A 25,966-nucleotide genomic window follows, 5' to 3' on the forward strand; every position below is an offset into this window, starting at 1 on the left:
ATTATAAACGACTCTTGTTTTTTTTTTTTTTTTATAATCTATATAAAATGTTGAGTTGGAAATTGGAAAAACTATATTTCATCCAATTAATCTTGAACCCCAGTAGATATAATTGAATCCTTAAATTGAGGAAGGGATGAGATTCCATAAAAATAGCAATAAATTAATGAATATTATTGATTGCATTTTTTTTTTACATAAAAATGGATTTAAAAGAATTTATAAAATTCTTAAATTAAGAATATACCTGGAATATAAAGTTTAATTAAAAGTAAAAGCACTTTAATAAAAAATTGAAAAGTAAATGTTTAAATTAGAAAAATCTAAAATAAGGCATCTAATTCTAATTTATTCTTTTTTGTTTATTAACAAAGGACAGAAGTCTAACAAAAATTGTTAATACGGACTTCATAAACAAAATTAAACAACATTAGATCGTATAATTATCAAATCGACAATATTTCATAGGTGGTGTTGTCCACACGCCTCTTTTGATTACCAGCCGTCATATAGAATGAATTCAAGGGCATCAAATGACTAAAATTAACAGAGAATATGTAAAAGATAAACCGGAGTGTATAGATAGCACCACCCTATCTTATTTGGATAATAACATCTGATGTATTTGATATAATCTTTTAGGGACTAACCAAAACATTGAGTTACAAAAGTCAAACACTTCCGATGATAGAAGAACTATATCCACTTCTATCGTCACAAAACTTGGACAATAACATCACACCACCATACTTAGATGACTTCTTTATCACCGGTTGAATTCCCGAATTCAGCAAAGCAGTCGGAATATACCCACTCCCAGCCGCCTCAAGAGCCACCGGCAACCCCAAAAACATCTTCCCTGTCTAATACAGTGATGTCACTTGGCGTCTTAACAAGATGGGAGACTTTGGAGGGACTTTATTGGGTACTCCAAAGTACTCGATACACTCCTTTGCTTAAAAATATAAAAATTGAAATCTAACGATTGAAACATCTAGAGTTCCCATAGTACCGCTCAAAACTTTTTGAGACATTGGACTTGATCCCTCCAAGAAATTATTAAGTTATACAGTAGTACACGTCAGCCGTGATACTTTCATTCAAAGGCTAGCCTTATACTAATATGTGATACTTTCATTCCATATTTGAGAGTGCCTTTGGATAAGTATAAAGCTAGCCTTTACAATATGAGCTAGTTAGCCTTCATACACACAGTGCCTGCCTATCATGTAGCCATTGACAATGATACCCGACAATTTATTTGGAGAGAGGATCCTCACTCATTTATTTGGACCTATAACTTCATTGCATAATAAGTACATCACAACACCCTTTATATACCATAGTTTATTCAATTTCAAAAATTAGTACATGCAATAACATGTTTTATTGTAAAATATACGAGAATTTTTTAGTATATTAGAAATACGGGATGGTACACCATATGTTATTATATAAGTGAAGAAAAATTTTATTTTTTTAAGTGTGCTCCACTTAAATAATGTGTTGTACTACCCAAATTTTGAATAAGTAAAAGATCTCTTCGAAGAATACATATGCATGTTTTATTCAAAAGGTAAGGAATGATGCGTCATCATCCCCAACACACTTTATTATAAGTAGTATCATCCATTGAGGCAGAGAAGCTAATTAGATGCTGTCCTTAATGGATGCACTATAAGTACCGTTGTCATACCACCTGCTCCAAAGCATAACTCCTCCATACTTGGCCGAATTCTTAATTGTTGGAAGGACTTGTGACTTGAGAGCGTCAGCAGGAATAAATCCGCCGCTCTGAGCGGCCCCAGGAGCTGCCGGTAACCCCAAGAACACCTCGCTGGCCGGAACTGAGGCCCATTGGCTCCAACTGTTCAAAAGAGCGTCGGCATTACCGTCTGCATACTGGCATTGGGGGTTGTTGTAGAACTGAACCCAAACGTAGTCAAATAAACCGGTTTGGATAGCGCCGTCTAGGTGAGCATCCGGGATCGGACATTGTGGAGCTGCGGCTAAATAGACCGTTTTTGCCTGTCCGTTGTGTCCGTTGAGTGACCTGGCGAGCTCATCATAGAACTGCACACCACCATGCTCAATGTCGAAATCAACGCCGTCCAAAACCGCGTCCCCAAGCGGGCGCGAAGCTGACTGACCACCTAAGAAGTTGTTCCAGATGTAATCAGCAACTTGCCTTGCATCATCAGCTGAAGTGAGAGTGTAACTTCCCGAGGCCCCTCCAATCGAGAGGAGGACTTTTATATTTTGTGATTGGCAGGTTCTGATGTCGGCACTCAGCCCCTTGCAAGTACCACTAGGGGGGTCGCAGTGGCCGGCGAGGTTTAGGACAGGGACTTGGTTGTTTCCAAAAGTAATGAGGAAAGCTATGTTAACAAACTGGTAGTTGCCCGAGTTGCATGCCTCTGCAAGGGTTCCTTCGTTGCCGTTTTGGCCCCAATAGATCGCAATTCCAGCGGCTTGGGTGGACTTGCATGAAGAAATGAGGATCAAGAGGAACAGAGTTAGGGCTAGGGTTTGTGTTTTGCTTGCCATTTTTATGTGCTTTTTTGGTTGCTCAAAGTGCTTGGGAGGGTACATGTATTTATAGGTGCAGGGGACTAGTCAGTTAAGGTTTAGGGGAATAAAAGCATGACAAACGTGTTCTGCAGGTTAGAAATGGGTGCCAGCCTTCTGCTTGGAACCGCGTCAATCAAGTTAGCTAGGGCCTGTTTACTGAGAAATTTTTAGTTGTGACGGGAATACAAGTGATACACCACGTGTTTTAATAGAAGTGGTGGGAAATTTTATTTTTTAAGTTATTAACTTTTTAACACACATATCTCACTATTTGTATAATAAAACATGGTATACCACCCGTGTACCTGTTTAGTCCAAGTTTCACATAAAACGTTGATTAAGTTAGGTCGGGTTGGAAATGCTTTCTTCAAAAACCACTTACACACGTAAGTGCTTCTTATATTTTTTACAAGAATGCAAGTGCTTTTGGAAAAAAAACACGTGTTTTGCGTATGCTTTTTTCAAAAATCATTTTAAATGTTTTTTCAACCTAAAAATCCATTATAACTCCTTTACTTGTTTTAAAGGCACTTCCAACATAATATTTAAAGAAGAATTACTTCTAGAGAGAATTATAACATGCTAATTGAGAGATACCGAAACTATAAACTAGATAGTTATTAAGCGTGCAGGCCTTTTAACAAGAGAGATCCTCATTTAAAAATAAAAAAAATGGGGACACTCTCTTGACCGTTGGATTGACTTTAATTAAATTGTGTATTTGAGATTAAATCACAAGCCACACAATTTTATTAAAAGCAAATCCAATGATCAGGAGGGTGTCCTCATTTTTAAAAAAAAATAAGGATCTCTCTTGTTAAAGGATTCCATTAAGCGTGACCTTAACTGCTTAATTAGGTGAACAAAGCCATCAAATTTGACAAAAAGTCTGATGAAAGGTTATAGCTATATGCATATGTAGTCCATAGATGAGATAATCATGAAACAATACGTGGGGAGTCAACACAGCCTTATCATCGTCAAAAAATTTCAGTGTGTTGGAAACACGATATGATACATAAAGTGTCTTAACATCAATTGAACGTATTATGAGAACACATGTTGGCCGACACCCGAAAGCGACAAAGCCATATTAAGATGCATGAGAACAATTAATATAAATAAAAGTTATGAATTAAAATACAATGATTATGCAAATGAGGAATGTGTTTAGAGCATACAACTAACTAGAACACTAAAAGAAATAATATAAAATTGAATGAACAAAGAAATAGGTCCTACACCGAGAGGACTCGAAGTTGCCGAAGCGTAAGTGCCTTGACGCCGGGATTATACGCCTCAATTATAAGTCCTGAGAGGGCGCAAAAATAACATGAGTGGACCAAGTTGACATATATATATATATATATATATATAAACTGAAACATTTATCAACATACTAACCCTCAAAGTTTTATGAAAACTAATAGCATAATAAGTGATAGATTTTCCGAAAAAGTCAACAATATTCCAAAAAATATTTCAAAGAATATTTCATAAATATTTCAGAGAATATTTTAAGAATATTTCCAGAATATTCCCTAATCGAATTTTCCATTGGATCCAAATCTGGATTGGCCTGTTAGGGTTTAGGGTTTCGGACTTGGATTTTAGGTTGGGCCCAGATAGGGCTGAAGGGATTTTGGGTTTGGGCCTAGGGTTTTGCGTTTCTAGGTTAATGGGCGGCAGATTAGGCTTTGGGTTTGGGCCAATTACATAGCCCAAGGGTTAGGTCATTGGGTTTCACCTGGGTCCGGGTTTAGGCTGGCTTTGGGCTGGGTTTAGGGTTGGACCTGGTTCTCACCCACGGGTCACCGGACCAACGAAGGAGAGGGCCGAAAATGGAGGTTTTTGGCCGGGAACTTCCCCGGCTCCGTTTTGGGGTCAAATCTTCATCAAAATACATCATTCCAAAGCTCAAAAGTAGCAACTGCAGAGGCCCTCCCGAGGTGTTTCTGTGTCCTACAGTTATCAAAGCTACTCAATTTCGTCCCACATTTACATGTAAACACCAACCAAGGGATTCTAGGGCTTACCTACGTCGGAGGGACGAGGAAATCTCGCTGGGCGAATGTTTGCACAGTGGCAATAGCCACGGGGAGGTTGAGGTGATCCTCCCTCAATCCTAGCTTCTTGGAACTCGCAGGGAAAACAGGATGCGGTGGTGATATCAATGTTGTATGTGTGTTTTGCCGGAGGAACGAAAAGAGTATAAACGGGAGGGAGAGAGAGAACTGTGAGAGAAGGGAGAGATGAGAGAAAGAGAGGAGAGAGAGAAACCGGGGAACCAAAAAGAAATAAGGGCCCCACCCGGCTCACAATTTAAGGCCCAAATTCAACTTCCCAAAGTATCTAGCCCATTTTCACTGAAAATACCAAAAATACTCCTCCGTTCTGAAAATCGTAGAATTTATTGGGACGGGTTCTTATATATGGATAGAAACAAAATGGAATATGCTTATAACCAAAATTGCTAGCTGCTATATACATCTTGGATTTTAGCTGAGGTTGCCATTGGCCAAGGATTTCGATCTAATCAGATGCTTTAATTTCGCAGTCCGAAAAAATTTTCAGATAAATTTATAACACGTTTAGGGAGTGTTTTCAAATGACTGAAAATGATTTTAGAAAAAATGTTTATACAATCAATCCCCAGTAAAAATGCAAGTTAATCCTCCAAAAGCACTGAAACTAGTTCTTCTTTGATGAAACACTTCAAATGCTTTTGGAGCTCAAAAATATTTTCTCTAAAAATGGTTTCAATCATTTAAAAACACTTTTTAAATGAGTTAATGACTCGTCTATGGGGCAACGTTTAGCAAGTAACGGCTCTCATGAATTGGATTGTGATGATGTGAAAATGGGTTTAGGTAAGTTTAGTTTAGACCAGTGTTTAAAATTTCCACGACATTGTCGATTTTTTCGTCGGAATATCCTTAAAATCAAGGGTCCATAAGGAAAGATGGGTAAAATGCAAACTTCATCATATATCAGTGAGATATAAAAAAAATCAATGAATATCGGCAATATTTACCGATTAACTACAAAATTTTGCTGAAACCTATTGCAGATTTCGAACTTTTTAATTTTTTCTTTAATTTCAATTAAATCTGAATGAGTTGATACTTGATATGCTTACCCCATTTTAAATTTCCGTCGAATATAACCGATATCGATATATTCATTGATATTTTCATAAATTTGCATATTTATATTTCCAACTATATCGATATTTTAAACATTGATTTAGACCCACATGTTTAATATCCAGTGCATTCAAATAGAATGTCAAATCTTTCGGAAAAACTTCAATAGGACTGCCACTTAAGGGCAACTAGCATAAAGAGACCAATGCAAGGTTGGATGAGACTAAAATACATGAAGTCTCGTGTTTTGGTGAGATGTGATCTAAAAATGATATAGCATGTGCCCTACGAAAAACATGATCAGATTACCTAGTTTAAGTCTCTCAAGTATGAAAAAATTCAAGACGGATGTGACGATTCCGGAAAATAAAAAATCACACATTCTTATTCATAATTTTTTTGTTCGAATTTGGAAATGTATAGAACTGAACAAATGGAATAGTAGCTCAGTGATACCAACAATTTCATGTTGCAAATCACAAAAAAAAAAAAATGGAACTGTTTTACACAAAATTAATAAGACAATTAGAGTTAAACAACAGAAGCTTGCACTTTAAATTGTTTTTTTCTGCTGCTTTTGGTATGTATATGCTTTTTCCATGTCTCGTTGTAGTTCTAGTTCACTGGTCATCATCCTGGAACAATGCTTTTGAAACAGAGCCGCACGGCTGGCTACTGTATTCTCGGTAATCTTCATCGTCATCCCAGCTGCACCGCGAGCATGAACGTTTGATTCCTGTCATTGGGGTTTCACATACTCTGTCATCACATGAACCTCTATGATCCTTCCTTTTAAACAGCTTTCGAAGCGGATTTGACTTTGGTTTCAATGGTTTCCGCTGTTTTGGGGCCCAAACTCTCTGCAAATCGGGCATCCCTCTTTTGGATGAAGCAAATCTCCGAGCCCTCTCTCTCCTCTCTTGAGCTTCAAGAAGCTTGCGAGCATGGTCATCCTCTTGTTTGATCTCTTCAGCGCTTGGTCTTCCAATATCAGTTTTCAGCGGACGAAGAGACTCACCTTCTGCTGATAATGAGTCCCAGAATCTACAACTTTCATCCACTTCGTCTCTCTTTGGTTTTTCTTTACAGGAACGATTGCTATCCTCACTGTTGAGTAAACTATTAGGGAGTTCTTCCTCATCAGCAAACAGCAACAAATCCATTTTCGTATAGATTTTGAGAACCACATCTTCAAGTGTCTTACAGTACCTGAAATTTTCCAAATTCAAAGATTAATCCGTCTGCTTAATTTTCCATCTCAAACAAAAATTGATCGCCTGCACATTTACTTCAGGAAAACTAATTGCAGGAATGAACTATTTAAACTCCGTTTCAAGGATCATACTGTAGACTAATATGCTATAGCAGAAGTTGAATAAACATATTTCTCACTCGTTCAGAAAAACATGGGTACGATGTGCGCATAACTGGCCTATATCCTGTAAATCTACACTAATAAGGAAACACACTCAACTCCATTTAAGATTATAAAGAAAATCATTTTCCGTATTTAGCATTACTGCAAAGGTAAGTAGGAGAGCATTTGTTAGATGGGTAGTAATATCCCACAGGAAAGTGGAACACAGTGGAACCGGAAATGTGTATTTGATGAGACATGAACGATAGACTGAATGAGTAAAGAATAATATGAAAGGCAGGGGGTTTCAACTCTGGTACAGATTTATTACCTGCTTTTTATGATCTTTTCAACGTAATCATCTACACTCCAGTCACCAAAGAAGCCCTCCAGATGACATCGAATTTTCTCCAAAAACGAGCAAATCTGTTTTACAAACTTCTGTTTCATAGATTCTGCAATACTTGCACCAACCTCTGATTGTAGTACCTCCATCCGGAAAAATATCTGCAATTCATATCTAGTACTAGGTGAAGGAAAACTGTGAATGTAATTGGAGACAGTTAAGATATAAATGCATAATACAGAAGACAGTTAAGATATAAATGAAAAAGGATACTCTCGAACTATTTTTCCAGAAGCAAGTCCTTCGGATTCTGAATCAGATGCTTTAACAGACGGGCCGGAGCTTTTCTGCTTTGCAGTGATATCCTTGGGATCTCTGAGCAGAAGTTTTAACACCTCAGCAGCAACCAAATCATCAGTAGCACCAGACTTTACAAGGGACGATTGATTCTCTGAAAGCGCTTCTGTTTCCCGCTTTTTATTTAACCAATATATGGATGAATTCACAAGCCGATATGCCAAAGTCCCCAAGTCTACTGCTTCATATTCAAGTCCCTGTTGTATCTTGCTGGATAGACTACTGAAAAAAGCTTCCGACGTTTCTGATCTAAATTCCAAAGCAGCTTCATCTTGTATACCAGAAGCCACAGTCAAAGAATTTTCTCTAATGGAAGGAGATGAAGAAATTGGCTGCTCACTTTCTTGGTGTAAGCTATCCAACCTATTGTCCATCTCTTTTTTATTGAGCTGGTCTATCTGGGATTCTTTCTTCACTATTAGGCCACAATCGCTAGACTTTTTAATCTGTTTCATCCAGCATTTCAGAAATCGCATTTTTTTTGAGTTATAGCATTCCCTGGCAAAGTAAACCTCTTCCAAACCTATCTCTGAGTGTTTAAATGCTGCCTTGCAGAAGGCACTCCATGTGAGATCTTGTAGCAACGGTGAATTTCCTTTGTTGTTCCGCTTCCTTCCCTCCTTGCCAGCAGAATGCTTATTAAATGGCCCAGTTTGGTCCAAATCAGCATTCGGATCGCAAATCTTATTCTTCATATTTGGACTTAATTGGTCTCCTTTTGCTCCGCCAATATCATGCACTTTTGTCTGAGGGTGAAATCCTTCATCCACAATAAACAGCAGAGCCGAGGAAACTGTGAAAGGTTTGAGAATTCCTGTAGACGATACACCACTGTCACTTGAAAGGGACACTAATGCTCCGTGACCATTCCTATATAAGAAACTCAAGAGAATCTGCCAAATGGGCGCTGATTTTCTCTTCGCATTCTCTCCCAAGTCTGCTGCTAGCATTTCTAGAACCTTATCTGCATAATAATTGCCAGAACTTTCTTTTCCATCTTCACCAGGTTTTCCGAAACATCACAGACAAGGAGAGGATCAGATAAGGGGCCCTTGAAATTCGAAAACTCATTGTACTTTTGCAAAGCCTTAACCTGGAACTTTGTCACGCCTTTGCCAAAATTCCCCCAGAACAATTCCTTCAGTTTACCACCTTTTGTTTGTGAATTAAGGATTTCTAGGGAAAAGAAAGCATCATCAGCTGCATTTGTAGGCAACGTCTTCAAATCAACCAATTGAAGATCACAAAACTTGCATTCCAAAGGCTTCCCACTTACATCTAAGATCTCGAGACTCAACTGCACATTGACTTTCTTATGACTATCATCAGAACCAAAAAACTTGGATGAAATCCCAATCTCGGGATAAATCAAACCAAAAGGAACAAGAGCAGAACCAAGAATAATCGAACCAGTCGAGCAAAATCCCCATCCCAAACTCCTAACCCCACTCTCGAAAAACCCAAATCTCGTCTTATCCTCATCGTTCCCAACCTTACCCTCACCACATTCTAAGTCATACCTGACATCAACCCAGCTACACTGAATATCTCTACTCAGAAATGCATCGTTCACATTCTCAAAGAAACCCCGAAATCTCTCAGAAAACGCATTCACATTTTCCAAAGACTCGTCAACCACACCCACATTCAGGAATTCCGTCAAACAATTTGCAGACACGCAGACGGGCGAAAACAGAATTACCAAATTAGACCTCACGGCAACCGAATCACTATTCGAGAACGTACCCGTCATTGGATCGCAGATCACGGGGTCCCAGGCGTAGTCGTGCACGAGCTGGCGCAAGGAGGCGGCGAAGCACGAAGCCCGAGGCGGCGATGCCGGGTCGCGGCGAAATGCGGGGAGGGAATTGAGGGTTTGGGAGAGGGAATTGAAAGTGGGGCCGGGGAGATGGAAAGAGAGGGAGAGAGAAGTGGGGAGCTTGGAGGAGGAGAGCAGCGGAGAGAGGGAGGAGAAGAAGGGTCTGAAGGCGAAGAGAGAGGCGGAGAGAGGAGGGAAGGAGAAGATGGTTTTGACGGCGGCGAGGAGGGCGGTGAGAAATGGAGCTGGGTTTTGGAGGTGGAGGAGTGGGTTGAGGTCTAGGAGGAGGACGATGCGCTGCGTTTTGCCGTAGTCAGCGATTGGGTCGCCGGAGCTCCGATCAGATGCCATCGCAGGAGGAGAAAGAGACGGACTTTGGCTGCAGAGAAGAAGGGAGATGCAAATGTGGAATTAAGGAACAGTAAACCCAATGCGCAGTCGTTTTAGGAGAAAAACGACGATGCGGTAGATGCTTGAGCGGGAAACCAAATTTTGGCGGTAAAGGAAATGTTTTAATCTGATCAAGGACCTGTTTGGACTGCTTCTCAATTTGTTAAAAGCGCTTTTAGAGAACGAAAGAGCTTTTGACATCAGTTGAAAAAGTAAAAATATTTAAAGTGCTTCTTCACGTGAAAAAGATACATGGTTTTTAACGAAAATTTCAACATGATTTGAATGAAAGTGTTTTCCAAAAGTATTATGAATAGATATGCTTTTCAATATGCTTATAAGAAAAGTGTTTTTTGCAAACGATGTCGAGCTCGTTTGTAATTGCTTTTAAAATAACTGAAAGTGTATTTTGTAAAAATATTTTTAGAATCAATATTTAGTAAAAATGCAAGTGAATCTTAAAAAAGCACTTCAATAATAGAACAACCAAAGGGGCGAAAACAAAACAACCAAATTAAACTTCACAGCAACCGAATCACAATTCGAGAACATATCCATCACCGAATCGCAAATCGCTTGTTTAGAACCAATATTTTCTCTAAAAACGATTTCAATCATTTTAAAAACATTTTCAAACGAACCCGTTGTTTTTAGGAGATGCACAATGGTGCAAATGATCATTAGGTGAGAAGAAAACCTAGACAGAATGTTAAATAGCACATTATGTACTAATTTTTCTTCAATAGGCTGGGACTACTAAGAAGTTTGGAAACTAAACTATAAAGATTAAGGACTCGTTTTGATGTGTTTTTAAAATAACTAAAAGAGTTTTCGATGAAAATATTTTTGAAACCAATTTTTAATAAAAATGCAAGTAAATCCTGAAAAAACACTTAAGGTGCTTTTGGAACCCAAAAACATTTTATCTAAAAGCGTTTTCAATCATTTTAAAAGCACATCCAAACGAGACATTACTCTAAAGAATCAAACCGTGATGATTGCTAGGGGTGGGCATAAAAACCGCCAAACTGCAAAACCGCATCGAACCGTAAGAAAAAAAACCGAAAAAAACCGTGTTGACCGGAAAAGTCAACTTTGAGTGAAAAACCGAACCGAACCGTTCAAACCGGTTCCGGTTCCGGTTTCGAATGACCAAGAACCGGCCGAACCGAACCGAACCATTTTATTAATAATAAATAAATAAATTATATATACACACACATGTCATGGTATAATAGGTTGAAAAATTGTGTACAAAAGCTGCTGCTTCCTGCTTGCTCTCTGAAGTCTGAAAACCTGCAATTTGTTTCATCATTTTTTTGTTTGTTGACTGATTGACCAGTGCATATGTATTTTAGTTGTCTCTTTTTGTTGATTTGGTGCCACTACCAAAGACATTTGCATTAAAAAAGATGTGTTGTATGCAACTTTATGTAATCAGTTTTAGAAGATGTATTTGAATGCATAATGATTTGGTGTTCAAATAATTTATTATTAGGAACCGTAAATCAGCAAGAACCGAATCGGAACCGGTGTAGACCGAACCGTAATGTTCTAATAATAAATTTAAATGGAACCGCACCGAACCGAACCGTTAATATATTTCGGTTCAGGTTCCATTTTAGGGGTGGAACCGCACCGAACCACACCGTGCCCACCCCTAATGATTGCTTATACAATCGAACTACTTGAATAGACTGGACTACCGAAGATAAACTCAATACATATACGGATCATTAAAAGGTTAAAAGAGGCCCATAAAGGCCTACGCCCTAGCCCACATGGCTGATTTGGGCCAATAGACCCATCTCAATTATTTTTATTTTTTTAGTTGAAAGAAAAAAAAGGTAAAACATTTTATCGCCGTGCTCTATCCTCTCCCGAACTCCAAACATGGAGAAGATAATGAGCTCTGTTCCAAACTTTCTCTCTCTTCAAACCCGAAAGCTGCAAACTTTCTCTCTCTAAAATCCAACCCCTCAAAAGTTGCAAAATTACAACAGAGTCCCAACATGTCGGCCATTTCTCTCACCAAGTTCATCGTCTTCTCTTCCATCGCCTCCTCAACTTTCCCAAAATATCCAACTCCTTACCCTTCACTTTCACCCAAATGCCCAGCGTATCCCCTCACTCACTCTTCCAGAAAGATTTCGGTCTCGGTATTTTCAAAGCCTTCCGAGGCGGAGGAAGACGAGGAGCTCCCGTCGGCGCCGGAGGACGAGTGGCTGAAGAAGCTGCCGGACAAGAAGAAGCCGCTGTACGCCCACAGCCTCCCCTGCATCGAGGCCTGGCTGAGGAACTTGGGGTTTTACCAGAGCAAAGAGGACCGGGCGGTTTGGCTGGTGGAGAAGCCCGAGTGGCACGCCCAGCTCTCGCTCGACATCACCGATTTGTATGTGAGGTTGGTTTTCTGTTCTCTCTTCTGGGTTTCTGCCATTTCTGCTGTACGCACACACACACGTATATCGGTATATGTATATGTTGGCTGAATTTTTGGCTGATGGATTGATTTGGTGGCTTAGTTAGGGGTTTAGAGTTAATTTATAGAGAAAAGATGATGAATTTAATTAGATTGTGTGTTAGGTTTTAAAATTTTCATTTTGTTTTGTTGCGATATGAGTCGGGTTCCTGTGCGATTGAATTGGATACTGGATTTTATAGAGGAAGGAGTAGACAAATGTAGTGAAAGTAGAGTGGACAATTTGTGGATGGTATACTCCGATAGAAGCGGATTTTCGCTAGGGCCTCTATGAGTCTTTCATGCCTTTGGTCCATTTATAGCTTCCAGTTTCGGTAAGTGAGTGGTTTACTGTGTTAACTTGATGCAGTTGGCCGGTTGAATTGGAGGTAATGATGGTGGATGCGACTGGGATTCCTGGCAATAGTGTGGATTCACGGAAAAATTGGGAAAGGAGTCGACGTTGTGGTAGAATAGGAACGATATAAGAGTTTGTTTAAAGGTTTCTGTAGGATTGGCCCGATTGGGTATGCGTCTAAGTCCCCTTATCACATTCTAAGTTTCACGAATGAGATTGTGCGCTTGATGACATGAGCTAGTTATAGACGATAGGAAATGGCGGTGATGGTTGAAAGCGGGAAGCTTGAGGTTGTGGGGAAAGATGGAGGTGAAAACGGACTGATTACTTGAAAGCGTTCGTATTACCCTGCATCACCTCTAGTTTTTCCTTTTCACATGGCTGTCTCTCCCCTTTTTTCTTGGCGATCATCACGTAGAATTGTTTCTTTTTTCTGAACCTTTTTGTTATATCGAATATTACCGCTGCTAAATATTGAACTGGTGATGTAGGTATCTAAAGACTGGACCGGGAAACCTTGAAAAAGATATGGAGAGGCGATTTAGTTATGCACTGAGCAGAGAGGACATCGAGAATGCGGTGCTTGGAGGGCCTTGAGGACAACAAAACGATTGTTCCTGCAGGCACGTAGTATGCTCTTCTGAATTTATCGACCTCCCAGAAGGCACCTATTACTTCAGTGGTTGGCGGACTTGTGTGAATAGGTTACTCTTGATTCGTAAGAAAGTATCAGCCTATCCACACTAGGACTTTTGAGACGAATAATAGGCTGTGTTATTTATAACTTAAATTAGTCCTCATAAGAGCCTTCGTGATCAAAATCATTATTTTTAGGTTACAGCTAGTACTTTAGGGAGGTGCTGAATGGTGCAAATGCTTTAGACAATTTCAGATCGAATGTATACTTCTTTTCATGATAAAATCGAATGTATACTTCTCTACGATTGATCTTCGATTTTATTTTCCTTTGAACGCAAATGTAGACGATGTTATTAGTACGTAACTAGCCTGATCGGCATTTCTGTAACCAACGCTCAGTCATGTGATGCGGAACCGGAAAATTCTTTTTTTTTTCTAAGTTATAAAGAATGAAAGAAACACAATGTGCGACTTTTGTTAATTTAGACGAGCCGATTGCACTGCAGCAAAATGCTGTAACAATTTTCAAATTGGATCTATATACTTCTCTTTTATTGATTTTAAAATGTATTGCCCTTCTCTTGCGTTTGACAACAACTTGCCGCGCAAGAAATGTCCATTTCCAGTTTCTGCATCATGATATATACAATACAGTTCATCAATCACGATCAGCGTTTTAGATTACATTCATCGCCGTGGCTGGGAACGGATACCTACAACCTTATGCAACCTGATGTGCTACTATTGATCTCAACTAAGTAGTCGATTATTCTTCATTGCCTTCGAGAAAATAAGTAGAGAGATTATACACACGCTTCTTCGGGCTAGCAACGTTCTATAGTTTACACCAGTCCTCCTTTTCACTATGTTTCATCTCTTTGCTACCCAGCCGTGGCAAAATGGCGAGATGAAACAATGAAACACCGCTACTTTCAGTGCGATTCTGCAGACTGGAGATGAGACCAGTATTCCTTGACAAGCTGCCCAAATAGCGAGCCTTCTCTTCTCATCAAGTTCATTGGCTCGTCATACTCCACAATTTGTCCTGAAATAGATAAACGTGTTTCATCAATGTTACTCTCTTTTTCGAACAATTATGAACGAATAAAAACTGGTATATGTTATATACTTGGATGAGATCACGAGAAGCATTTTGAAAGAGAGAGAGAGAGAGAGAGAGTGAAACTCACCGTCACTGATGGCAAGAACCATTGAACAATCCATCACAGTCGGTATCCTGTGAGCTACCTGTGATCACAGTGCAGTCTGCAAATTCAGTTCGGATAGTTTTCTGAAGAATCGTATCAGTGGCATTATCAATTGATGCAGGTTGCTTCATCAAGCACCAGTACCCGACTTCTTCTCAAAAGGGCACGCCCCAAACAAAACAATTGCCTTTGTCCCATGCTCCAGTTTGATCCATCTTCCACAACTGAGTAACAGAGCACCAGTTAATACCGCTGATCACAATTTCACAAAACAAAACGCTCTCCACCATACTGATACACCGAAAATCTTACCTAAGGAGTCTAAGCCGCTTTCCTTCTCCTGAACAGGCTCTCGAAGCTGACACTTCCCAAGAACCTTCAGTACGTACAAATAAGTCAGTCAGTTGCTTAGTTCAAAATTTCAACCATACTGAATTAAACAGTCAAAAAGGAATACTACAGCAAACAAGCATTATATAACTCGACAGTATACCTCCCATATTTCGTCATCTGAATGTTGAGACAAGGGATCCAAGTTGTATCTCACAGTTCCGTTGAAAAGGGTAGGATCTTGAGGTATTATTCCAAAACGCGACCTTAGATCATGCAATCCAATTGTAGAGATGTCAATGCCATCAACTATAATCTTCCCTCCCGCTGGCTCTACTAAACGAAATAGAGCACCTATGAGAGTAGACTTTCCACTGCCTGTACGACCAACAATACCAATCTTGTGTCCTCCTTCAAAAATGCAACTGATCCCACGAAGAACGAGTGGTGTATCGGGCCTATATCTGATCTGTTATGATATGAAAATTCTCAGTAAGCTTCTTCGAGGTAAACCTTGACTAGTTCTAGCACTAAATCAACCAATATTTACCTGCAAATTTTGTATCTCCACTTTACCTACAGTGGGCCAATTGGTTGGAGGACGGTTTCCTTCTACTACTTCAGGGGCTTCACTCGGTATATTTGTGTACTGATTTAGTCTTTCAACAGAAATAATGTAATTTGCGATGCTGCACTGGTTCTGAATTGAAAACATCAAGGAAACGTTCAATGAAAGACCATAAGAAAGTGCCATTCCGATGAATCCTGCAGTGACACGGTAATTGCTATAAGTCTTGATAGTTTGAAGTCATACTACATTTATAAGAGCTGTCAAAATTACTCAGAAGATTGCAACACTGAGAATGTCAGGATTCTTTTCCCTTTTATCAAAGTTCGGAAAACTTACCAGCGCTGAAAGTTCCAGGAGGAAGCAAAGTCATACAGAGTGCTGCAGAAGAAAGAACGGTTGCGCTTATAAATTCTAGCCGTAGGATCAACCATTCATTCGCTGCAAAACTGTGGAAATAAGGACTAGCATTTGTGTCAATGAGATCAAAGTTCTTCTCCAAGAACCGCTCTTCTTCATGGAAAGCTCTTATTGTAATCGCTCCTGACACCGACTCTGCTACATGGTTCGCTACAAGGGACTTAGTTGTGCCATTGATTCGCATCAACTCTTTTCCAGTCGAAAAGTAGTATTTCTGAAAACAAGAAATGGCATATCCACAGATGTTATTTCGGAAGAAGTAAATTACTTTGCTATTTCAGTTTCAAGTTCCGATTTTTCCTCAATTTCTAATAGAGAGAAACATCATAACACATAACACTTTGATAGAATCATGCAGCCAGTTGAACGAATACAGATTCTTCCTAGTATAAGGAATAAAAGAACTTGGTACGGCATTACCTGTAGGGAAATTGCCACATAGATCATCGGTATGGAGACAAACAGGACTTGCCAGGTAACAACAGCCAGTACTCCTAGATTGGAATAAGCATTCATAGTAGCCCCACACGCAAAGATTAGGTTGAACGGAATATCAAGATCTACAATGCTCAGATCAGATGAAACCTACCAAAAAAAAAAAAAAGCAACGCAAAAAGATGTTAGTTCCTTGAATGCCTACTAATCTATAAGCACACTTTCTGTTTGAAATGCATACCCGACTAAGTATCCTTCCCAGAGGTGTTGAGTCATAAAAAGACATGGGTGCACGGAAAAGGGAACTCAGTAGCTGTGAGAATAAAGACTGAGATGCCTCAAGACCCAAAATAACTGTTAAAATAGATCTGAACAGTAGAACAAATGTTGCGCAAAATCCAATCAACAAGTAAACCACAATCAATCGCAATGTGCTAACATTGGGATTGTCAACGTTAGCAGCCATCCAAGAGTTCTGCCCTATCTGACTCATAACGAAAATTAAGTGTAAAAGAACCGCCACTGAGAAGTACAAGAATCCATTCTTCTGCTTCAAATACAGTATGAACGGCTTCACACCTAGTTCTCCTGTTTCTCTCTCTTCTCGTTTAATCAATTGGTCACCTCTTTCTGGTTTGAGTTGCTTTTCTACATATGTCTTCTTAATCTCTCTGGACGATATTCCAGTTTGGGCCGCAGTAGCATCTGCAAGCCTTTCAGAACCAGCCGTTTCTTTGTGTGCATTCACAAGATCCTGAAATTCTTGGCTTGAGGCCAATAGATGGTGATAAGGAGCTGCTTGTAGGATTTCCCCATCTAACATCAACTGTAAAAAAAGTTAATTAGAAGTTATTCTTGGAAAAACCACTTCTGCTATGAAAATAGCGATGAATAAAAATCCAAATAGCCTAGAGTTAAAAGTAGACTAACCAAAACAGAATCAAATGCAGGCAGGAAATCAACTTGATGGGTCACAAGTAAAACCGTCTTCCCTGAAAGTGCTTCCATAACATATTCCTGCCAATGTACAAGTTAGCACTAAAAGCCAGACGATAATCAACAAGGCACTGCCAGTGTTAGGATAGAGTACTTACATTGAATAAGTTTGTAGCAGTATGTGCATCAACAGCACTGAATGGATCATCCAAGAGATATATATCAGCATTCTGATAGAGAGCACGGGCAAGTTGGATTCGCTGCTTCTGACCACCGCTCAGATTGACCCCTCTCTCCCCTATTTCAGTAAGGTCGCCATAGGGAAGCAGCTCAAGGTCCTTTACGAGTGAACACCTCTCCAGTGTTTCTCGGTATCTTTCAGTATCCATTAGAGAACCAAACAAAATATTTTCTTGGATTGTCCCTGTCTGAATCCATGCTGTTTGAGAAACATATGCAGTCTTCCCAAAAACTTGAATCTAAAAGTCAAGAAGAGAAATTAAAGATGATACTTGCATAAGGTGAAAAGTGATATCTGTTGAGAGTCTCTGCACAATATTGAATCGTAATTGTTAGCTATCCAGGGAAAGTAAAGCAGCAACTTACATTTCCTTGAACATTTGGAATTTCCCCAAGAATTGCAGCTAAAAGGCTTGATTTGCCTGAGCCAACTTCTCCACATATAGCAACCTTTTCACCAGGACTAACCTCTAAGTTTATATTTCTCAGAGTGGGCTTCGAAATATTCTCCACCCATGAAAAATCAGCCGACTTAATGACAATGGAGTGGGATACATTCTCCATGTTCCTCTTCTGGACATTTGAAGTCTGCAGTTCTGGTGCCTCAAGGAATTTCACAACACGTTCAAATGCAACCTTCGCTTGAATGACAACCCCAATAACCTCAGGAATCAATCTAATGGGATCCTGAACAAGGCGTAAAGTTGCTACGAATGTAAAAACATTGTTTGCATGCAACGGAACCTTGAGAAAATAACATGCCCCAAAGGTTGCAGCGGACACCAAAACAGGGGACGACCAAAAGAGATAGGTATTATATGCTTTTCTATACTGCACTGCAGATAACCATTTGTGCTCCTCCTTCCTTAACCTCTCTATCGCTTTCTTGAAATGAGTTTCCCATGCATATAACTTCAACACCTTCATGTTCACAAGAGCCTCGGAACTAGCCTTCAGTCTTTCGTCTTGTGCCACCATAAGCTTAGACTGAAACTTATGTTGTAACTTGGCAAGTGGAGCATTGCAAATCACTGTCAAAACTATCACCACCAATGCCTGCAATTGTAGCCAGGCCAACTGCACGGAAAAGAATCACCAATGCAAGACAGAGCTGGAGGCTAGTTGTCCAAGTTTGGTGGAACCAATATGGGAACTCTCCGATCCTATAAGCATCCACTGTAACATAATTCATTATCTCCCCACCTGAGTGTGTCAACTTAGCAGCATTCGATAATCTCAATTGCTTCTTGTAAATGGCCGATGTGAGTAAAGACTTTATTTTCACACCAATAAGCCTGGATCGTAAGTACCACTGCCGTTGTGAAATGGATTCCGTGATCTTTGAAAGGAAAAGTGCTATGGCTAACGCATAACCTTCGTATTTGAAGCTTCCTTTTCCCTCGGCAACCAATATGAAGGAGTTAAGAACCAGTGGACAAGCAGAGACGGTGAGTACCTTTAGCAAAGCAAAGAAGCCAGACAGTAAAATGTCTTTCCAGTGGCACATGACTATTGTTCTTAGTACTGACGGTTGAGAAGACGGTTCGATTTGTTTCTGTTTGTTCAACTGCTCCAAGTACTGCAAATAGCAACTTTCTGCTCGATCTTCCTCACGCAACTTGGGTATATCTTCTTCCTCTAGAGTTTTCTCCCTACCCTTTTTCATCAGTGAGTTCAGCCACCAGATTGTGGCTTTATTGAAAAATCCAGCTTTGCTAAACGGCGTAACATGATCACTTTTACAGATGCCCCCGTTGGACTCACCATTCAGAGGCGTATAAAGGCCAGTTGCGGTGATGCTCTCGTCACCATCTCCATATTTACTCCCCTTATACGCACATAACAACAACAATGTTGCTCCTGGGAAAGACAATATATCTAATACAGTCTTTACTGACAATTCTTTTCTGAAAATGGCAGCAAAGAGCGATGCAGCGCAGACGACTCCGGAAAACAAGAATGCAAGGATAGACAACAATCTTGACGGCTTCCTTGGAAGCTTTCTTCCGCGGATGCTTACAGTTAAACCAACTACCAACCATGTGAACCCTTGAAACAACGAAAGTAGCCACCAATTCAAAGGCAAAGCAGTACCAGTAATCCTCAGGCTCTCTTCCAGAATCCAGACTCCCAACCCCAAGTACACGATTCCAAGGCAGCCATTGACAACAGCAGAGGCTATCTGCAAACCTGAAAAGCCTTGATATCGGGCTGGAATGTGAGGTGATTTCGACGAGGACTTTTGAAACATGATGAACAAGAGCATTGCTAGAAGCAAAATGTCAAACCCAATTATCGACACATGATTGATGCATGAAGAACGATGAAACACAGACTGAAGAGTTAAAGTGAATGCCCTTCCAGCTTCATCCGAAAGACCGGATTCCCCACAAAACGCATTCCACAAATCCTCCATCATGCTTTAATTAACTCTGCAGTTACACAATGCAAGAACATACAACAAGAAACAATCAGTTAACCCCAGAAACACAAATTAACAAAATCTTGGGGGAAATATTAAAAAAAAAAAAAAAAATGCAAACTTGAAGATTCTTAACATCAACTTAGTCCAAAGAATTAAAGGGCATATACCTTTTTGTTTTGCTTTGATACAAGCGACTACTGGAAAAATGGGTTCAAACTCAGGATCTTGGGTTTTGGGTGCAAGAGTAAACGCTCTTAACCCCTCGAATGGCCCGAGAACAGGATGTCCTCCTCCTCCTCTTAGGCCATTACTTCACAGAAAGCAAAACACCAAAGCAATAGGTCCTATAAAAACAACTCAATTTGTCACTCAGCTGTCCAAGTTAGAAAGAATGTCCGGAAATTCAATCAAACAGTGTGCATATTTGAAACTACGAAGGGGAATGTGCAAATTGTTGAGGTAAATTCGACATGCGACGACACGTTCAAATAATACGACAACAATCACGTATTTGCCTTGTGTTTAACAGCGACGTAAAGTTAAAATATTTAGTGGAAGAAAAACAGATGAAGCAAAGCAATTCAAGACCAATCAAACAACTTTACATATAATAATATAATAAAAATTGCAATGAAAAATAATAATTAAAAATTAAGGGGTTTTGGACTAACCAGGAAACCCAAGAAACCCGAAATCTTCAATGTCCTTTTTGCAAAGCCCAGAATTTAATTTCTTGAATTTGTTTATTTTTTAGTTCTTCTAATTTTCTTGAAAGAAAAAGATGGAGTCTTTGCACTCGGCTGGTGATGGGCTCCGAGTTTATGGTGCATTAGAGACTGACAAAACGTGGGTTTAGAGAGAGAAAGTGAGGAGAGAGAATGGCTGAGCTTTTAGTCCCTTTTTTTTCCTCGAAGAAACGAAAGAAATGGTTGCAAAATTTGCAACTGCGAGTCAAGAAGTTGTGGATTTATGAGAGAGAGAGAGGGAGGGAGAGATTCGGTGTAGGTCGGAGTCCGTATGTCGTCATGGCTCACGTCTCTGCGTCTTGGAAACATGTGGGCTTGTTCGTCCGTCGGTTCCTTTTCTCTGTGTGATCCCAGCCGTACTGGGATTCTGTGGCTAAGCAGGCGCAACTGCCCAGATTTTAATATGCATGTATATTCAAATAAGAACAAAACTTACGTATTATTAAATAGAAAACACCGAATTTTTTTGTATTTGTCAAACACCAATCAAATTGAAAATCGTTTATGCTAATTTGAAATACTTTTAAATGATTGAAAGTGTTTTTAGGAGAAATCATTTTGGCAAGTATCAGTTATATATTTTTTTGTAGGACGTAATTTAAGTGTTTTTTTAAGATTACATTGTATTTTACCAAGGATTTATTTTAAAATATTTTCTACAAACAGTTTCAGTTATTTAAAAACACTTCACAAACGAGAAATTGGTTATCTACAAGTATAAAGCAGAAAGACGATTTTAGGGACAATAAAGCAGGGTGTGCTATCCACACATCATTTTTTACTTCTTACACATTCTTTGTTAATTTATGTTCTTTGATCATTTTTAATTCATCTGATTCGATGATCAAAAATTAAAAAAAGTGTGTGCATATCACATCCCTAGAAGCAACACAATGAGTATGATATCCTTATTTATTTTGCGTGGTGAAATAGGCAAAATGTACATAAGAAAAGAAATCTCGCGCCCCTGCGCGCACCCCGGGAGAGTGGGGGAAGGGGGCGCAGGGAAAGAGGTTATGAAGAAATGAGAGTTCAATCAATTATCTTCTCCGGCCCTAGTTGATATAATTTTCCTTTTATGTGAATTATTCTAGATTTTAATGTGAAACACGTATTAATATTTATTTATTATGAGCAAGTAAACACATGGAAAATTACATATTGAAATAAATTTAATATTCAAGTTTGAGTAGCAGTGAAGAATTATTAGAATAATTTTAGCATTCATTATGTGTGACTCGTGTCATTAATTCTAATGCATATTTAAACGATTAAACGATTTTTAGATATAAGTTTGTCGACTTAGAGATGATATGGTCAAGTCAATAAAGATAATCAAAATCACAAAGATAATGTCACATCCTGGCCCTAAACGAATCATTTTTCGGGCCTGCTCCACCTTCATAGCACGATATTGTCCGCTTTGGGCCAACCATTCCCTCACAGTTTTGTTTTTGAGAACTCACGAGCAACTTCCCAGCCGGTCACCCATCATGGGATTGCTCTAGCCCCTTCTCGCTTAACTTCCGAGTTTCTACGGAACCCGAAGCCAATGAGCTCCCAAAAAGCCTCGTGCTAGGTAGGGATGAGAATATACATATAAAGATCACTCCCCTGTATGATGTGAGATGTTGCAGATAAGGTATTGAAAATGATTTAAGATAATATTTTTAAAATTGAGAACTTTAACTAAAAATCACATTTTTATATTAAAATATCAATTCTAGTAATATTCACTTTATCCTTTATTTTATCTTTATTATCAAAACTCAAGGTTTTCAAGTCATTTCATTAGTTTTATTTTTAAAATTTGGAAATCAAATTGGATGCAATTTCAAGGTTAGATCGATGTACTTATTTGCCAATTACAGAAATGACAAATATACTTATAGATCTATCTAACCGGTGAAGCGACTTGTTTTTATTCCAAAGACAATTAAATAATCTGGGTGGTGCTACGTAAACTTAATTTATGTACTAAATAATATGACATGTTTTGAAATATATAAATTTAGGGAATTGTTATTGGACTTTAAAATTTTCATTCTACACTCTAATAAGTTAAATAATATATTATATATATATAAATATATAAATTGGTTGTAGTACGAAGTGACGAGTTGTATATCTTAAAACTTGCCCTAGTAGTTTTAGGTTTTAATAAAACCTATTTCTTCATAGATACCGTCATACGTAACGATTGAACTCATGTTACCAAAATAATCAAATTGAGTTTGAGATAGTAATTGTATTTAATATAGGTTGGCTTCCCTGCCAGCATGCCATGCATATGCAAAGCTTAGGATTCTAGGTATGTGGGGCGAATGATGATTTTTGTCGAAGGAATGCATCATGCAGATAAATCATGCCCGTCATTTTCCAAAACTACCAAAAATGGGCCATATTCCTCAAAGCAAATAGAGGAGGATCGAATATATATGATAGTAATAGCCACGTGGTACAATGGAAATTTAATAAATTCCAAGTCAGATTTGTTCTATAATCTTGAGTTCGAAGCAGGAAGCTGGCAACAACACGAATAATTCCTTGGTTGAAAGCACATGTGTCATTTAACTATGGTCATGGATGAGCTGAAATGCCTTTAGCTTTTTCAGGCCTTACTGGGGATTAGTCCTATCCTTTGAGGTTTAAGATACCTCAGGCTTCGGCAAAATATATATGAATAGATAACAGTGAAATATATACATACTTATATATCACGATATTAGGCTTATATCATATATAATTGGAGAAGAAAGTTAATGTTTCATTATAGAACTAATTATGCAATATAAGAAATAAGCTAACTCCATAATTTCTTGCATAATAGAATACCGATGTTGACTTTTATCCTCATATTCTCACGACTGCTGCACAAATTCAAAATTATAGAAGACCAACTGGGTCAATTTAGTTAAAAGCGACATGATACACGTTATGCATTATGATCAATAAAGAAATAATTAAGAAGCGTTTGTCGTTTCATTAACAGTATTCTCTATCAAGGAATAGTTAAAGGCGGTTCTAATATTATTCATGAACAAATTCATAGAACTGATACTTCAAACACTGCTACTGATGAGCGATCCATGAAACCATTATTTGAAGTTGAAGAGTATCCGGAGCATATATATATATATAGTAAAAGTAAAACAGTTCACAGGATCGAGTTGCATGTATATATATAATTAGCAATCGTCATTTATACATGCGTGTATATGTATGTATATATCTATCATGCCTATATACATATGATATATTGTCCTTTGAGGGATCAGTGGATCACGAAGCAAAGTAGAGTTGCCCTGTAAGTTTGTGTTTCAGCATATTTCAAGCTAACAGCCATGAAGTTAGCTACCAAATTAATGCTGTGGCCTGAAACTGAGAAAAGATACGGGAAAAAAGATAATACTAGGCCACCACACTACCGGCTAATCCAGAAACACGTTCACGAATATCATCAATATAATGAAAACAATAATATATACAGAAGTTGCGGTCACTAAAGTAAGAAACATTGAAACACCAAACCATTTAATATAAGGCGGTATTCAGTGATGATTATCCTGTTACAATTGCGACTCCATAGGCTTTTGCTTTGGGCTTCAACATCATGTCCCGTCACTTCTTTCCATGATGTCCGTCACTTCTTTCCAGCATCAGTGCCAAATAGGCAATTTGCGGACAATTCATGCGTCTTAAACCATCTCTATGGTTGGACTAAAATTAAATATTTTAATTTGAAAAATTTAGCTTTTAGTTCAGAAATAATTTTTCTGCTCCAATCGTTTTAACCTAAAATTTTAGCTCGAGATTATTAAAGAATGAACTTGGGCTTTTTTTTGTTAAATTAATTTTTTTAAATAAATATGTAGACTATCGTAAATTAATTTTATAAACATTTTAATCTAAAAAAATTTAAATTTCAATAAATATTAGGTGAAGTCCACTCCGATTTATGGGCTAAATTTTGGGGGTAATTTGGCCTTGATTTAGCATTTAGCATTTAGCTCAAATTTTCCCCTTGGGTTAAAGTGGGTTTGGGGAGAAATTTTGAGGGGTAATTTGGCTTTTAGCCCACCATTGGAGTTGGTATTAGGAAGGCAGATTGTCTTCCCTCCAAGGTGTCATTGTCATCGACTTCTATTTATGTGATCACGGTTAAACCACGTCAATATTTTATATTACTATTATTTGTTGTCTTATTATCTTTATAAAAAAATTAATATAAAATATTAACGTAGCTTAACCGTGATCACATAAAATAGAATGAGATGGGAAGGGCACCAAACAAGAGGGCTGACAATCTGCCTCTGCGTCTTAGATCTCTGTTTGAAGTAGATCTCCTAATTTTTCATACTCTTATATTTAGGACAAATGCACGTTAAGATTAAGTTGGTCTCATGACTATTTGGATTGTTAGAAAATATACATGTGAAGGTCTTTTAAGAACTATCTTAATGTTTTGTACCAGTCTTTTTTGTGTCAACCAAGTATTTGATGTAATGTTTGCTAGGCATATCTCGAAATGTATCGATATCTATCCACATATGCCCAATATGGTGTAACTAACGATAATAATCTCACTAAATGTTGGAAGAAATATCTCAATAAATAAACTGATTTGCAATATTTGCACCCTGTTTCTATTTAGAAAACTTAAATCTTTAACAATAGACTTTCAAGGTTCAAATCTTGAATTCACTTTATTTTGCAAATATCTTAAATTTTTTATCTTTTATCTTATTTTCGACCAAAGAAAGAGAAAAAGGACAAAGTCTGCTTTATTATTTAGAAACAAATTTAGTTTCTCAAACATTACCTTATATTTTAATGTGCATGCACGCATGAAAAGATGAATGAGGATCATCTTCAAATTTTCTTTGTGAGGATCCTAAAAATTCTTAAATCATTTCTGTTCATCGTACATTATGTATTCAAAAATTATTTTAAATTAAATATAAATAATATATGATAAAAATTGATTGCATAATATAACAAATACGATTTAAAAATCTTTAGAATTCTCGTAATAAGGATCCTCCCGGTGAAAAGACAATGGTTCATCAGTCCTGTGTGCAGGCCAGGTTTACAATGGTTCATCAGTCTTTTCACTCTGTCTTTGTGACGGTGAGAATCTCAAGTGATGTTATCATCCACAGAAATCACATATTTATTTAGCTAAACAATCCCTTTTTTTTTTTAAGAAAATTTAAG

At 38.2% G+C, this 25,966-nt stretch overlaps 4 protein-coding genes across 4 annotated transcripts; 1 reads left to right on the top strand and 3 right to left on the bottom strand.

Moving 5' to 3' along the window:
* Positions 1-1,549: 1,549 nt before the first annotated feature.
* LOC103943483 (acidic endochitinase-like) lies at positions 1,550-2,562 on the bottom strand. The gene has a single exon (XM_048571101.1). The coding sequence runs from the start codon at positions 2,545-2,547 to the stop codon at positions 1,651-1,653; it is 897 nt and encodes a 298-aa protein (XP_048427058.1). The 5' UTR covers positions 2,548-2,562; the 3' UTR covers positions 1,550-1,650.
* A 3,605-nt stretch (positions 2,563-6,167) lies between these two features.
* On the bottom strand, positions 6,168-10,072 carry LOC103943531. Its single transcript, XM_009353838.3, is given in 4 exon segments — positions 6,168-6,926; positions 7,406-7,594; positions 7,694-8,796; positions 8,799-10,072. Coding segments are annotated over 4 exon segments (3,030 nt in total). The 5' UTR covers positions 9,948-10,072; the 3' UTR covers positions 6,168-6,337.
* A 1,770-nt stretch (positions 10,073-11,842) lies between these two features.
* LOC103943476 lies at positions 11,843-13,743 on the top strand. The gene is made up of 2 exons (XM_009353797.3): positions 11,843-12,387; positions 13,294-13,743. Exons 1-2 carry the CDS (start codon positions 11,999-12,001, stop codon positions 13,397-13,399), a joined length of 495 nt encoding a protein of 164 aa, XP_009352072.2. The 5' UTR covers positions 11,843-11,998; the 3' UTR covers positions 13,400-13,743.
* Positions 13,744-13,971: 228 nt separating this feature from the next.
* LOC103964369 (ABC transporter C family member 10) lies at positions 13,972-21,105 on the bottom strand. Its single transcript, XM_048571119.1, is given in 16 exon segments — positions 13,972-14,486; positions 14,632-14,689; positions 14,691-14,768; positions 14,770-14,873; positions 14,962-15,025; positions 15,143-15,448; positions 15,530-15,744; positions 15,887-16,181; positions 16,388-16,552; positions 16,644-17,228; positions 17,333-17,419; positions 17,497-17,817; positions 17,945-18,634; positions 18,636-20,010; positions 20,171-20,347; positions 20,675-21,105. Coding segments are annotated over 14 exon segments (4,443 nt in total). The 5' UTR covers positions 19,998-20,010; positions 20,171-20,347; positions 20,675-21,105; the 3' UTR covers positions 13,972-14,373.
* Positions 21,106-25,966: the final 4,861 nt, after the last annotated feature.

The sequence above is a fragment of a genome, unplaced genomic scaffold, assembly GCF_019419815.1.
Source record: "Pyrus x bretschneideri cultivar Hongxiangsu unplaced genomic scaffold, Pyrus_bretschneideri_v1 Contig57, whole genome shotgun sequence".
NCBI lineage: Eukaryota > Viridiplantae > Streptophyta > Magnoliopsida > Rosales > Rosaceae > Pyrus > Pyrus x bretschneideri.

Coding starts and splice junctions, on each gene's coding strand:
- LOC103943476 (XM_009353797.3), top strand. CDS start 11,999: ATGTCGGCCATTTCTCTCACCAAGTTCATCGTCTTCTCTTCCATCGCC. Junction 12,388..13,293: donor ATCACCGATTTGTATGTGAG/GTTGGTTTTCTG, acceptor CTGGTGATGTAG/GTATCTAAAGACTGGACCGG.
- LOC103943483 (XM_048571101.1), bottom strand. CDS start 2,547: ATGGCAAGCAAAACACAAACCCTAGCCCTAACTCTGTTCCTCTTGATC.